This window comes from Torulaspora globosa, chromosome 4, assembly GCF_014133895.1.
Source record: "Torulaspora globosa chromosome 4, complete sequence".
Taxonomy (NCBI): Eukaryota; Fungi; Ascomycota; class Saccharomycetes; order Saccharomycetales; family Saccharomycetaceae; genus Torulaspora; species Torulaspora globosa.
This window is the reverse complement of record NC_050730.1, coordinates 1056668-1070894: the sequence shown is the minus strand read 5'-3', so window position 1 is coordinate 1070894 and position 14227 is coordinate 1056668. Positions and strand designations below refer to the sequence as shown.

The window sequence follows — 14227 nt, the reverse complement described above, 5'->3', positions numbered from 1 at the left end:
TCAGTCTTCAACTCATCGAGTACCTGGTTCGAGATAGACTATTCGTGAGAAGTGACATCCTTGTTGTTGCTCGAAGAATACCGTTGGACCAGCGTTTAAAGCCTTACCAGCAAGCTTTCATGTTCTCTTGGTCTGACCAGCCCGATGCGAGTCCTGAAAGCTCGCAAACGAGCTTTCTGAGCCGCAATTCATCTCAATTGATGGTTTATTTACCTTTTATGTCGTTACCCGGAGCCAAATTTTTCAAATTTTCCGTCACTGTAAGTACCATACGAGATGAGACAGGTCTAAGACGGTTAAAGAAGGCATAGGGCGTTCGAATTGGCCAATTGGAGCTGTAAGTTGTGCGATGTACAAGCTAGTGATCAACGGTAAAGCGCCAGTTGTAGCCTACGGTGAGCTGATCGCTGCCCTTGTCGTTAACGCCGTTAAAGCGGGCAGTATTGCAATCGAGTTTGTCGACGATAAGAAGGCAGCACCAGCAGTTTTGAACGGTGAATCTAATGATGTTCTGATTAAAATTGTCAGCGATTTCCCAGACGTCTTCACCGAGGGAAGCGCGGAAGAGATTGCGTCCTGGACAAAGATCGCTAATGAGAACTACGTTGTGAAAAACTTCCAGAAGCTTTCCGGTTCGTTAGAGAAATTGGACGCCGTGCTGAACTTGAAAACTTATATTCTCGGTGGTCTGAAGTACTCAGCTGCCGACATCGCCTGCTGGGGCGCGCTGAGATCAAACGGTATGGTGGGATCGATCATCAAAAACAAGGTCGATGTGAACGTTTCCCGTTGGTACACTCTACTAGAGATGGATCCAGCTTTTGGCGAAGCTCATGAGTTTTTGACGAGGTCGATGCAAGATCTGAAGAAAGCTGCCAACGTCGGCAAGAAGAAGGAGGGCCATAAGGCAAATTTTGAGATTGATTTGCCGGACGCCAAGATGGGAGAAGTCGTGACACGTTTCCCTCCCGAACCTTCCGGATACTTGCATATCGGTCATGCCAAGGCTGCATTGCTTAACCAGTATTTCGCTCAGGCGTTCAAGGGTAAATTGATCATCAGATTCGATGACACGAATCCATCTAAGGAGAAACAGGAATTTCAAGACTCTATCCTCGAAGATTTGGAACTTCTAGGCATCAAGGGAGACCGCGTAACCTACTCTTCCGACTATTTCCAGGAAATGTACGAGTTGTGTGTCAAAATGATCAAGGAAGGTAAAGCATACTGTGATGATACTCCTACGGAGAAAATGAGAGAAGAGCGTATGGATGGCATCGCTTCAGCCAGAAGAGATCGCTCAGTGGAGGAAAACTTGAAGATTTTCACCGAGGAGATGACCAACGGTACCGAGGAGGGTTTGAAGAACTGCGTGCGTGCAAAGATCGATTACCAAGCACCAAACAAGGCCCTAAGAGACCCTGTTATCTATAGATGTAACTTGACGCCTCATCATCGTACCGGAACCACTTGGAAGGTGTACCCAACATATGACTTCTGTGTTCCTGTCGTTGATGCATTGGAAGGTGTGACCCATGCTTTGCGTACAATTGAGTACAGAGACCGTAATCCTCAGTATGACTGGATGTTGAAGGCTATGAATTTGAGAAAGGTTCACATTTGGGATTTCGCTCGTGTTAACTTCGTCAGAACTTTGCTATCCAAGAGAAAGCTACAATGGATGGTCGATAAAAACTTGGTGTCAAACTGGGACGATCCAAGATTCCCAACTGTGAGAGGTGTGAGAAGAAGAGGTATGACAGTGGAGGGTTTGAGAAACTTCGTTCTCTCTCAGGGTCCTTCTAGAAATGTCATTAATCTTGAATGGAACTTGATTTGGGCTTTCAACAAGAAGATTATTGACCCAGTCGCACCAAGACTTACTGCAGTCGTCAACCCAGTTAAACTTCACCTCGAGGGTGAGGACGCTCCCCAGACTCCTAAGGTTGAAATGAGGGCTAAACATAAGAAAAACCCTGACGTCGGAGAGAAGAAAGTTATCTTTTACAAGGATATCGTGATCGACAAAGATGATGCTGATGTTATTGAAGAGAACGAGGAGGTCACTTTGATGGACTGGGGTAATATCATCATCACAAAGAAGAATGCCGACGGCTCATTGACTGGTAAACTAAATCTGGAAGGTGACTTCAAGAAAACTAAGCACAAACTTACCTGGTTGGCGGATACTGAAGATTCTGTGTTTGTCGATCTAGTGGATTTCGACCATTTAATTAGCAAGGACAGATTGGAAGAAGATGAGAGTTTCGAGGATTTCTTAACACCACAAACGGAATTCCATACCTCCGCTATAGCTGATTTGAATGTTAAAGATCTCAGGACCGGTGACATAATTCAATTCGAAAGAAAAGGATATTACCGTTTGGATCAACCGGCCAAGGACGGCAAGCCATTTGTCTTCTTTACCATTCCCGACGGTAAATCTGTTAACAAGTATGGTGCCAAGAAATAAGCTGTGTAAGTATTTAAGACCACTGCCTACATCATGAAGCAGGTCAATATAAGGTGGACATGAGAAAGAGAAATGCCCACTTTCAATGACTATGAATAATTATATATCTCACGAGAATTTCTGTCAATGAGAAAATAACCCCGACAATAATTGCTATGATTAACCACCATGTCACACGAGCTATGTTTCTTTCTGCGACAGAATCGACGCATATATCAAAGAATTCGAGAAAGACTTTGCATCGATCGTTAACAACTTGGACTCTTTGATCGATTTCTAGATACTCTCTCATAGCAACATAAAGTGGATGCAAACTTGGTTCAAAACTCCAAAAGAACTCTGGTGTATCCAAAATGCTTGATGACAAATTGACGTCCACACGAAGTTTAAAAAGCTTACCAGACTTCTTTAAGAGCTGTTCTCTCTTTAATCCTAGAGTTCCATACAATGCCAACCTTTTCGGGAGCTTGGTTACAGCCGTCAGGATAGGTGATATTCTCGACTCGAAACGCGACAATTTAGATGATTGTGCAATAGCATGCGAGATGGTAAGTTCTATAATATGATCGCCGGACCTTAATGTCACTATATCGTTGAAAATTCGTGGTCGTTCTGTGTCTTTGTCATATTCAAAGTGAAATTGCTCCCTCTCGATATCCTGCTCGTCCAAAGGTCTTATGACCAGAGATTTATAGTCAGCAAATGCAATATCACCTAATATGTTCTTTTCCTGAATTTCAGTAAAATTCCAGAACACAATAACACCATAGCGAAAAATAAATATCTCTGCGTGCTGGCCGCCATCAGTCACTATTTCGCTGCGCTGACTATTGGATGATATATGTAGCTGCTCCCTTCGTTCTCTCTGTTCCTGCTCTGAAGGAGTTTCTTCCGCAAAAAACTGGGGTTCGCTGGGATCAAACGAGTCCTGGTTCCCTATCGGATTCGGCAAATGATTTGGAATGGTATTAGGATCAGTTTCAACGAGTACCGCATTAGAATCCAGTTCATAAGCATTCTTTGAATCTTCTAGTGTCTCCACTCCGGAGTAATACTCGTAGTGATGATCTCGCTGTTCGCTTGTATCGATCAGCTTGTCAATGAGCGTCTTTCCGCCGACGACTTTTTTAGAAATGTTCGACTTAACCCTGAAGCCATCTTTACCATGAAGTAGTGGCAAAGTATACGCGACATACAGACACTCATCGTACAATCTGGGAGACACTTCGTGCGTAGACTTTAAGAACTTTGACATCACTTTGAGATTGAACCCTTCTGCCACATTATATGCGGTTATCCTAGCTAGTTTATGGTCTCTTCTCGCATGATGGGCTGATTCATTGTATTTCAGCGATGTTGCAGACTTCTTTCGATAAAATACGTTCGGTGATTCTCGGTTTTCTTCCTCGGGGATAAGCACCAACTTTTGAGAAGTCTTCGAAGTCCTTAAAGGCAAGGGATTGATAGATTTAGAGTAGCTCAGCGGCCGTGTCCTGTCCGAACCGTAATATCTGTCCGCTGATGACGTTGACCGTCGTTCCTCTCGTCGTCCAGAGGGGACATCCGACATCTCAGATAATATGTTGTCGATCGATATATCACTAAACCTACCAGATGTCCTTTTCTTGACTCCGGTACCGAGTGAATGCAATCCATTGCCAGTATTTCCGCCAGGCAATTCAGCGCGATTTCGTACACCGGCCGCATGTCCCGCAAAAGGTGCACTTATTCGCTTCTTAGAAGATCTAGAGTCTGTCACGAGGATAGATGGCGACCTCTTAGACATCGGTAGCCCGTTAGAATCCAGCCGATCCGCACTGGCAGCCTTGTAACTCATTTCGACCTCTCCAACCTATTTTCACAGAATTTCAAGCCCAGATTCAGCGGACTGCCACTATTCCTAGTCTTACGAGTTGAATGACGTATACGGCAACTCAAGCGGCGGACCTTCCACCCATTCGGCAACCAGCTATTACTTGATGAGCTGTTCCCTTTGTCCTTCTAGCTTTAATTACCAGTGTCACTAGGTACGAACATCAGCACAAGCTAATAAGTTGGATACCGCTTATTAAACACACAAGACAACAACCATTAGTAGAGATATTGGGACTTCGAATAGCTGATCTGGTGTTGATACTGTGGAATACGAGGATATGTCTGATATCGAAGAAGATCTTTTGGCTTTGGCAGGTGCCGGCGAGGAAGAAGACGAAGATGAGGTGCTAACGACTTCGGCAAAGAGAAATAAGGCTCCTGACAGTTCTTCGTCCAAGAGACGGAGGATTGAGGTGGAAGGCATCGACGAGGAGGATAAGGAGGACGAAGAGGAAGATGAGGATGACTACAATCCTGCCGCACTTGAGACTGATAGGTACGCGGCGGCAGATGAGGAAGTGGAAGAGGAGGAGGAAGAAAATCCGTTCCCGCTGGAAGGAAAGTATAAGGATGAGGATGATCGTGCGTATCTAGAGGGTCTGCCTGAAATGGAACGCGAGACTTTGTTGTTCGAGAGATCACAGATAATGCAGAAATACCAAGATCGTAAACTGTTCAGAGAGCGTGAAAGAAATATAAGGGAACAGCAGAGAGCTAGGCCTCTTAGAGACGGAGCTAAGACAAGATCGTCAGGGAGGACAACTCACGCTACAGGCCATTCTGATCTGAAGGCTACACGGCTCTCTCAGCTCAGAAAGCAAAGGGAGAAGAGGAGTCAGAGAGCTGGAAGGGCCCAGGAGTCCGAGGAAGAAGAAGAAGAAGAGGAAGACAGATACCAGGGAAGCGAATACGAAGAGGGCGAGGAGGAGGAGGACTACGATCCTTACTCTAGAACTTCGCACCTTGACACACAGAAGGATGAGATTGAGTGGGCGGAGGATCAACTGGACCGCGAAGCCGATGTCAGCCACTTCAATAAGGTCAAGATAGGCCGTTCGTTTGTTGCAAAATTTTGTTTCTATCCTGAGTTCAACGATATGATAAAAGGTTACTATGGAAGAGTTAATGTTGGTGTCGACAAGCGGTCTGGACAAACGCAGTACAGAATGGTCAAGATCGAGAAGGTGTTTATGCAGAAGCCATACAGCATGGGAAACTTTCTCACCAACCAGTATTTTGGTGTCACGCAAGGTAAAGACAGAAAAGTGTTTCAGATGAACTTCTTCAGTGATGGTAACATTACCCAGCAAGAATATGAAAGATATTTGAAAGCTCTTGATGCAGCGCATATAAGCAAACCTTCCATATATTCTCTGGAGAAAAAATCAAAGGAGCTCAATGCGTTTGTTTCTCAGCCATTGACCGATAAGTTGACAGACGACATCGTTCGTAATAGGATGCGGTTCAATAAGAAGTTATCGGGTTCCAACGCAGTGTTAGAGAAAACAGTGCTGAAGGAGAAACTGAGATATGCGGAGGAGACTGGTAACGAAAGAGACACGGCCAAGTATTCGGGACAGCTAAAAAACCTGGTTAAGCGAATGTCGGCATACGAGAAGCACCACGAAAAGGATCAAAGCGGCATCAATAAATTAAATGCCTTGACTTCTAAGAATCGGAAAGTCAATATGGACAGGATCAGAAATGCTGAGCACGTCAAGAAAGAAGACAGCAATATCGACGCAAAGAGTGATCCTTTCAGCAGACTGAAAACAAGGACTAAAGTTTACTATCAGGAAATTCAAAGGGAGGAGAACGAAAGAGCTCAGAACATTGCAAAGCAGAAGCAGCTCGAGGAAAGCGAAGAGGCATTAGCCAAGAAGGAAAGGGATATCTTATCAGCAGATTTCAGACGACTGGGCGGTTTGGAAAGAGTCGTCGGTCAATTGGAACTCTCTTTCACCTTCGGCGTATAGCTCTCTTCACGTATGTAATTTTAATAAGACGATATCTTACTGGTCGTGTTGATTACGGTCGCTTCTTGGAGGATGAGATGGCTTCGGCCCATCATGGGGTCTAGCTAATTCACAGAGCAGTGGGCGCTGACATCCTTTTCGACCTATCTGGTCATTTTAGCTACCCTTCCAGGTTCAGTCGCAAACTTCAACGGCATCGATGGTTCACAAATACTTCCGTCAGCACCAGTGATAAACAGGAAGCATGATGACTGATGGAGCTCTGGAGGAGGATCTAGGAGGCCGTATTGCAGCTTTGGTACAAAACGCATATCAAAAACTGGGTCCAGCATGTAAACCAGTTGTACGATCAAATGGATTGAAAGAGTGGACTGTTCTGGCAGGCACAGTTGCTGTTTCCACCGATAAGGCGTCAGGAAAGAGCCAGTTTAGGCTGATCAGCATTGGTACAGGCGTCAAAGCATTGCCCGATGTCGTCTTGGCCAGAAGTCAAGGAAAGATGGTTCACGACTGCCATGCAGAGATACTAGCTCTCAGAGGGCTTAATACTGTTATACTAGAACACATTAACTACCTAAAGAAGAACCCACTTCGGAGCTCTGATCTTATCGAAAAGGGATCGACTGGCGCCTATGCTTTTAAGAACAAGTGGGAATTGGCATTGTATATCAGTACGTTACCTTGCGGTGACGCTAGTATGATTGCGCTTAGCAAGACTGCTCAAGCAGAATGTGATGAGTACAGGAGGCTCTCTTTCCAGGAAAGCGACCGGATCCAATGGATAGACGAGAAGATTCGCACCATCATACGAGGACGCTTCAACTATGGCACAATTGGCGTCGTTAGAACGAAACCTGGAAGGTACGATTCTCAGATTACCTATTCCAAGTCTTGCTCTGATAAGCTGTGCGCCATCCAAGTAACGTCAGTCCTCAATTCCTTGACGTGGGAGTTAATGGAGGCCCCACTCTTCCTAAAATATCTGGTCATCCCAAAAGAGACTCACCCTCAGGACCTACGGCGCAGTTTCAGAGACAGGCTTGCTCCTATGTCCTGTAGACCATTGGAGTTCTTGACATGCACCAGGTCCTTTTGCGATGGCAAAAGTGATTCAACCGATGACCCTTCATCAATGGCTTGTGTGAAACTCTTCATCGATCTACCGAGTGTCGGTAATATAGAGCAGGCCATCTTAAATGGCGTCAGGAACGGTTTCTACACCAAGGATAACAAGCCATTGAGGACAAATTGCGAGCCCATCGTCAGTAGATATGCCCAGTGGAAGTTATTCACAGAGATTCGGCCAGAACTAAGCCAAAGCACCTACCTGGCCTTCAAAGCCGGTCAAGATACAAGAAATAAACTCATATGTGACGTAAAAAGACAACTATCGCCTGATGGCTGGATTAGAACCTGCAAGGACGATTGTCAACTGTAGTTTGAGCCAGTGATACGGCGCTTGGTACGTCTAGTTGTTTTACTATTGACCGATAATACGCTATGCAACTTTGTCTAGTCTATTCGACATCAGGATCAGCATCGTCTGGACCATCGTCTATCACTTCGTCTTCCACATCCTCCGCTTGATCGCCATCCATGTCAGCGGCCAATTCCGCGCCTTGCAGCAAATCAATGAGTTCGTCGAGCTCATCGCCGTGGATGAGGTCGATGGGCTTTTGATTGTGCCGGTTTCTCAGTCTTGGATCCGCACCGACTTCGACGAGGTTTCTCGCAATGAACGTCCCATGTTCAGGCTCTTCTTGGGCGTACCTGACAGCCACATGAAGCGGGGAGTCGCCATCGACCTTATTCTGTGGGTCTATCTCGATATTTTCTTGGTCTAGCAGTAGGTCCAGGACCTCCCATGATCCGGACTTACATGACAGATGAAGGGCAGTGTTTCCAAACGGGTCTTTTGAGCTGTTTATGAGATCAGCAATCCTATCAGGCTCATTAGCGAGACTCTCCAAAATTGTCTCCAACAAGTCTATGTTGTTCCTCCTAGAGGCCTCTAAAAGTTGTTCTCCAAACGAAGCTCCCTCAGATTCCATAGTTAGCCACCAGCAAGCACCTTAAGTCAACAGTATCGTTCTCAAAATTCAAGGATACGCCGTGATATAGCTACTCTGGCACAAGCACTCCGGTTACTTACACCTTGTCGCTACAACATCGATATAGGAGATTCGACTCGCGCTTTTTGGCAGTCCCTAATGACATTACAGACAGCTTAGCAGTGCGATGTATAGCCAAGCCAGATCGCCGTGAAGGTCAATGCCACTGCTCTGGGCTCTTGTGGCCGTGATGTCTATGTAGGATGAGTCTTGTTCACTTCCAGTGCGACTCATGAAGGTTGCTCCAGCCATCTCGTAAATGCTCCTTGCGGATCCAAAGCGGAGTCCTTTAGCAGGCTGGGCCAGTATCAAGCATTCAGCGATAGCCAGACGGAAGCGACTTGCCCAGGAATGGTCACGAAACGGCTGAAGGTGTTCCTCTCCCAGGATGACCTCGGCCGTGGATAGAAGACCTAGCATGTATTCAAGCTCGTCTCGTCATCTCAGCAGGCAGAGCTGGAGCTCTTCTTCAAGGGCGAGGCAGCAAGCCAGCTAGCTTGAACGATCTACAAAGTTCTTTGGCTCTGGGCCTCCAAGAATTCTACGTTTCCAATTGGCACCTGGCGGGTGCATAACGATCTAGGACTGCTCCTAGTAGCAGCAAGATGCAGGGCATACGATGCACTTCGTCTTCTTGCCTTAGCGATGCCCTTGGAGCTTCTCGCGGCCTTATGAAATCTTCATAAGGTTACACTGTAAATCACACCAATCTAACAGCCTGTCCACGATTAAGAGTCGTCCAAAGGTCCGAGATGGGTCAGGATTTGATGTTTGATAGCAGCCAGCTGATAAATGGGGCACAGTCTTCCGATGATCGTGTCAGAAGGGCAGCTGAGACGCAATTGGTGGAGTTGTGTGATCGGGATGCTTCGCTAGTGTTTCTTTCGATGGTGGGAGTGGCATTGAATCCTCAAGATACCTTGTCGTCTAGACAGTTTGCATTGTTCGCATTGCGAAAGCTCATTACTATGTACTGGAGCCCCGGTTTCGAATCATACAGGTCGTGCTCAAATTTGAAAGAAACGGCCAAAGATACGACAAGAGAGTCTCTGCTGGAGCTTTGTTTGAGCGATGAGCAGTCCACGAAGCTAAGAAACGCAGCATCGTATTGTGTTGTTCAGATTTCTGCCGTTGACTTCCCGGACCAGTGGCCGCAGTTGCTGTCGACAGTGTACGATGCGATTCTGAGTAGGCATTCACTGGCCGCGATTTCCTTGCTGAATGAAATATACGATGATGTGATGACTGAGGACATGTTTTTCGATGAGGGCATCGGTTTAGAGACCGTCCGCATCGTTATTCAGATTCACAACAATCCAAATTCGAGTTTAGAAGCTAGGCTGGCGGCGTTCAACTTGTTGCATGCGTGTCTCCAGCAGCTGTTGACGGTGAGTTCCTCATCGGCCGCCAAGCGGAAGGAGATGGCAGCGCACTGTGGGAAAGAAGCGCTCAAGATGTGGGGCGAGTATTTGCAAAGCCGCTCGATTACCGACCATCCATTGAACTTGCCAATAACTGGAAGGGTTTACGAAGATCTAGCGTTGCTAAAGAACGAGCTTCCGAAAAAGTTGGTGCCTGAAGGGCTTTATTTGCCGTTTAGAGAACTTGCCCTCGCAGATCTTCAGACCGCAGGCAAGGCTTATCTGTCAATTTTGCAAGATTTCCTTCCTGATTATCAGCTTGAAGAGATGAACGAATGCGCCATCCATATACTGGAATTCTTGACAGCTATATGTCATTTTCAATTAAACTCCACAGAAGTTTCGGCGATCTGTGACGCCCTAGGCAACCTGTGTTGTCTGGACAATGAAAGCGTTGCGTCTTGGTTGGATGACTTCAATAGTTACATTTCGGTGGAAAGTGGATTAACGGCTTGTTTCAGCACCAGAGATCAAGCTTGCGAGTTACTTAACTCAATGGATGATGAAAACTACAACCTGGTTTTTGAACATATCTTACTTAAAGTTTCTCAACTAACTGACTGGAAACAGAACTGGAAGTTTCAAGAATCTTTACTGTTCTTACTACAGTCAATTGCAGAGAACGAATCTCAACCGTCGGACAAGATTGTCAATTTAACCAGAGAGGCTGTTGCGTTCCTGGAGTCCATGCTATGTTCTGATGATGCTGTGAGCTTTGTCATTTCTAGAACAATGCTTGTTCTACCGAAGATGTTAGGGAAATTCATGGAGGAACTAGAGGACATCAAAGTATTGACGTCACATCTTCTCTCAAAATCTTTAGAAATTGCACTGTCACTGAATGATAATGTAATCAGGGCCTCTTTCTTGGTCGCCTTTACTTACTATTCAAACTTTGCAGAACTATCATCAGTCCTAAATCGTGAAGTGCGCATGTTTAGTCAAAAAGGACTGCTGAACCTGATATCACAACTTTCTGAGAATGCCGAAGACGATACTGACGGTGTACTTATGGAGGTGTTGAACAATGTAATTGAATGTAACCTCCCCGAGGATGCGGATGAAGAGATAGTCCAGGCCGAATTTAATCTAGTGCTGTCGATATCCGCCAAGGACCCGTCGAACATTCAAACCGTTGTGGAGTCACAGGAGTGCCTTGAGAAGCTTCTTGAGGGTGTCAGCAGAAAGGATTACGAAAAGTACGTCGAGACTTGCCTACCATCATTCTTGAAAATTATTGAAGGACATTCGCACTTGAAATACGCATATTCACCACTTTTGTCATTGGTGTTACAGTTTTTGGCCATATTTATGAGAAAAAAGCCAGCGCACGACCATCTGCCCTCATTGGTATGCAAATATGCCTTTGAACCTCTGAAAAACCTTCTTCTTGATGCCGAAGATGATGAAATGATGCAATTGGCCACAGAGGCGTTCAGTTATTTGGTACTAAACACGGAAGTGGCTATCGTCTCTACCCATCTCGGATCTATCGTTGCAGTTTTGGACAGATTACTGTCATTTGACGTTTCGGACGTAGCTGCAATGCACGTTGGCTCCCTCATAGTAACTATATTCACCAGATTCTCGACAGAAATTGAAAACATGATGCCTGTGATCCTTCAAGCCGCTGCAAACAGATTAATTCAAGCAAAGAACATATCCACAACTCACAATCTCCTATCCGTGTTTTGCTACCTCGCGTCTGTGGATGCTCAGCAAACGGTAGATTTCCTATACACAATGAACGTCGAAGGTACGGGCAAAAATGCTCTCCAGTCAATAATGTCAATATGGTTGGAGTCTTTCGAGCTTATCAAAGGCGAACGAAGGACGAAAGAAAATATCGTTGCTCTAATCAAGATATACCTGTTAAATGATGCGAGGATTGCGGCTATGCAGGTGAACGACGAAATAATACCGTATGAGGGCGATCGGATCATCACCAGGTCCATGGCAAGACAAATGCCTGACAGATATACACAGGTCTCTGTATACACCAAGATAATCAAGCTCTTCATCGCCGAGCTGAACTTTCAAGACAAGCAGGCCGACCCAGAGAGATTTATTGCCAGCAGGGACAATGGTACGCCCGAAGACAACGACGGCTCGGATGATGACTGGGAAGACGTAGAGGACGTGTTGGATTATGAAAAGTTGCAGGAGTACGTTGACGATGACGATCAAGTTGACAGTGGTGACACGCATGGTGAATTTTGCATACAACTTGAGGGAGATTACAGCGACCAAAGCATAAGAGAGATCCTGCTCTCGTTTTTCAAAGCTGCTGCTGCAAATAACACCAGCGACTTCCGAGGCATCTACAACTCGTTGTCAGAATCTGACAAGAAGATACTTTCTGAGAACTTGGTGTAGTTTTTTTTATCTGCCTTCTAAACGAACATCGTAGATAGCCTTGTTATAAGTAAAGAAAACCGAGCTTGGAGCGATCTTCAAGAGTACCCAGGAAAAGCACATAGAAGACTTCAATGCCTGTCTTTGAAAATTTACTGCCTGCCAATGGCCAGTGGAAGCAAGAAGTCACAAACTGGCTGCAGGAAGATGTGCCGTCGTTTGATTACGGTGGATATGTTGTGGGATCTGAGCGTAAATCTGCTACCTTGCTGTGCAAACAAGACGGTGTTTTAAGCGGCGTTCCATTTGCTCAAGAAGTATTCAACCAATGCCAATTGGAAGTGGAATGGTTCTACAAGGAAGGCGAGGAATTGAAGCCCTCCGAGAGTGCCACGGGCAAGCTAGCTGTCGCCAAAGTTACCGGGAAGGCCAAGGATATTTTGCTAGCTGAGAGAACCGCTCTCAACCTGTTAAGCAGAAGCTCAGGAATCGCTACCACGGCTAGACAGACACTAGAATTGGCCCGTAAGGTGGGTTACGAAGGGATTATTGCCGGGACGAGAAAGACCACACCCGGCTTGCGTCGCTTGGAGAAATACTCGATGCTAGTTGGTGGATGCGACTCTCATCGGTATGACCTATCCTCCATGGTGATGTTGAAAGACAACCATATTTGGTCTCTGGGTTCGATCACAGAGGCGGTGAAGAGCGCTAGGGACGCTTGCGGGTTCGCCGTAAAGATCGAAGTTGAGTGTCAGAGCGAGCAGGAGGCAGATGAGGCCATCGCAGCGGGGGCGGATGTCATTATGCTTGACAATTTCACGAACGACTCGCTGAAAACCTGCGCTAGAAGCCTCAAGGAGAAATGGCAAGGCAAGAAGCATTTTCTGCTAGAGTGTAGCGGAGGGCTCAGATTAGACAATTTGGAAGGATACCTTTGCTCGGATATCGATATCTACAGCACAAGCAGCATCCATCAGGGCTGCAAGGTCGTCGATTTCTCCTTGAAGATCGACCATTGAGCCGTCCTGATCTGTGTAACTGCTTTATTTGTATATAGCCCAGTCCTTACCACGAGCTCTTGTATGCGTAAGTTACAGCTAACTATTTTATGTGGTAGCTCGAAAGGCCCACAAGCAAGGCAGGCCCGCCGGTAAGCCATCTCGATCGTCAACATGGGCGCCAAGATGGACAGCGAGCAGATCGAGGCAATCCTGGATAAGTTGGCTCCCTCAGCGGCGCTTAAGCCGACCACCTTGAGACGCAGTAAGAGAGTGGTCCTGGATGACACAGTCGGAGACGAAAATACGAGACGGATGTTTGTGAATGGGATCCAGGAGGAGTCGCAATTCGCGGCTATGACACCAGAAAAGCTGGCAACAAGGTTTACACAAGGCTTGCAGCTATTCGACTATGAGAACATGACCGACGTGAGCCGTCTGGCCCACTGGAAGGCCTCCTCGTCTAAGCCCGGGAACCCCATCGAGAATGCATTAGACGACGATCCCGAGACGTTCTGGCAGAGCGACGGCTCGCAACCCCACCAAATCGAGGTTTATTTCAGCAAGCGCATGAGCATCGTTCAGCTGATGCTTTACTTCTCCCTCATCGCGGATGAGTCGTACACGCCAAGGTTTGTCTGCATTTACGCGGGCCACTCGCCATCAGACGCACTTTTCTACAAGACCCTCGAGGTGAGGAACGTCAATGGATGGGTATCTCTGACCTTCGAAGACAGCAGACCGCACGACAAGCTGTTGAAGTGCCAGTATCTCAGATTTGTGTTCCCGGCGAACCACGAAAACGGTAAGGACACCCATCTGAGAGGAATACGGGTCTTTGCGCCATCCAAGAAGCTCTCAATGGCCTCCACAGAGCTCATACAATGCTTTGGCCACGGCAGTAAGCTTATGAGTGAGTGCTCGTTAAGATGATCTGGATCACGTGACCATAAAGGCTATAATAGCTAGCAAAATTTTAGACCTACAGGTGTTGAACCATTGCAAGCAAGGCGTA

At 46.4% G+C, this 14227-nt stretch overlaps 8 protein-coding genes across 8 annotated transcripts; 6 read left to right on the top strand and 2 right to left on the bottom strand.

Annotated features, from left to right (window-relative positions):
• Positions 1 to 349: 349 nt before the first annotated feature.
• GUS1 (glutamate--tRNA ligase GUS1) lies at positions 350 to 2473 on the top strand (the record flags this gene model as incomplete). The annotated part of the gene is made up of 1 exon (XM_037283855.1): positions 350 to 2473. The coding sequence occupies one exon, from the start codon at positions 350 to 352 to the stop codon at positions 2471 to 2473; it is 2124 nt and encodes a 707-aa protein (XP_037139751.1).
• An 82-nt stretch (positions 2474 to 2555) lies between these two features.
• RMD8 (Rmd8p) lies at positions 2556 to 4310 on the bottom strand (the record flags this gene model as incomplete). Its single annotated transcript, XM_037283854.1, has 1 exon — positions 2556 to 4310. One exon carries the CDS (start codon positions 4308 to 4310, stop codon positions 2556 to 2558), a length of 1755 nt encoding a protein of 584 aa, XP_037139750.1.
• Positions 4311 to 4626: 316 nt separating this feature from the next.
• On the top strand, positions 4627 to 6324 carry RTF1 (RNA polymerase-associated protein; the record flags this gene model as incomplete). The annotated part of the gene is made up of 1 exon (XM_037283853.1): positions 4627 to 6324. The coding sequence occupies one exon, from the start codon at positions 4627 to 4629 to the stop codon at positions 6322 to 6324; it is 1698 nt and encodes a 565-aa protein (XP_037139749.1).
• Positions 6325 to 6568: 244 nt separating this feature from the next.
• Positions 6569 to 7762, top strand: TAD1 (tRNA-specific adenosine deaminase; the record flags this gene model as incomplete). Its single annotated transcript, XM_037283852.1, has 1 exon — positions 6569 to 7762. One exon carries the CDS (start codon positions 6569 to 6571, stop codon positions 7760 to 7762), a length of 1194 nt encoding a protein of 397 aa, XP_037139748.1.
• Positions 7763 to 7841: 79 nt separating this feature from the next.
• On the bottom strand, positions 7842 to 8375 carry ANK1 (ankyrin repeat-containing protein ANK1; the record flags this gene model as incomplete). Its single annotated transcript, XM_037283851.1, has 1 exon — positions 7842 to 8375. The coding sequence occupies one exon, from the start codon at positions 8373 to 8375 to the stop codon at positions 7842 to 7844; it is 534 nt and encodes a 177-aa protein (XP_037139747.1).
• Positions 8376 to 9187: 812 nt separating this feature from the next.
• Positions 9188 to 12232, top strand: KAP114 (karyopherin KAP114; the record flags this gene model as incomplete). The annotated part of the gene is made up of 1 exon (XM_037283850.1): positions 9188 to 12232. The coding sequence occupies one exon, from the start codon at positions 9188 to 9190 to the stop codon at positions 12230 to 12232; it is 3045 nt and encodes a 1014-aa protein (XP_037139746.1).
• Positions 12233 to 12345: 113 nt separating this feature from the next.
• BNA6 (nicotinate-nucleotide diphosphorylase (carboxylating)) lies at positions 12346 to 13233 on the top strand (the record flags this gene model as incomplete). The annotated part of the gene is made up of 1 exon (XM_037283849.1): positions 12346 to 13233. One exon carries the CDS (start codon positions 12346 to 12348, stop codon positions 13231 to 13233), a length of 888 nt encoding a protein of 295 aa, XP_037139745.1.
• A 153-nt stretch (positions 13234 to 13386) lies between these two features.
• DOC1 (anaphase promoting complex subunit DOC1) lies at positions 13387 to 14145 on the top strand (the record flags this gene model as incomplete). Its single annotated transcript, XM_037283848.1, has 1 exon — positions 13387 to 14145. One exon carries the CDS (start codon positions 13387 to 13389, stop codon positions 14143 to 14145), a length of 759 nt encoding a protein of 252 aa, XP_037139744.1.
• Between the last annotated feature and the right edge of the window lie 82 nt (positions 14146 to 14227).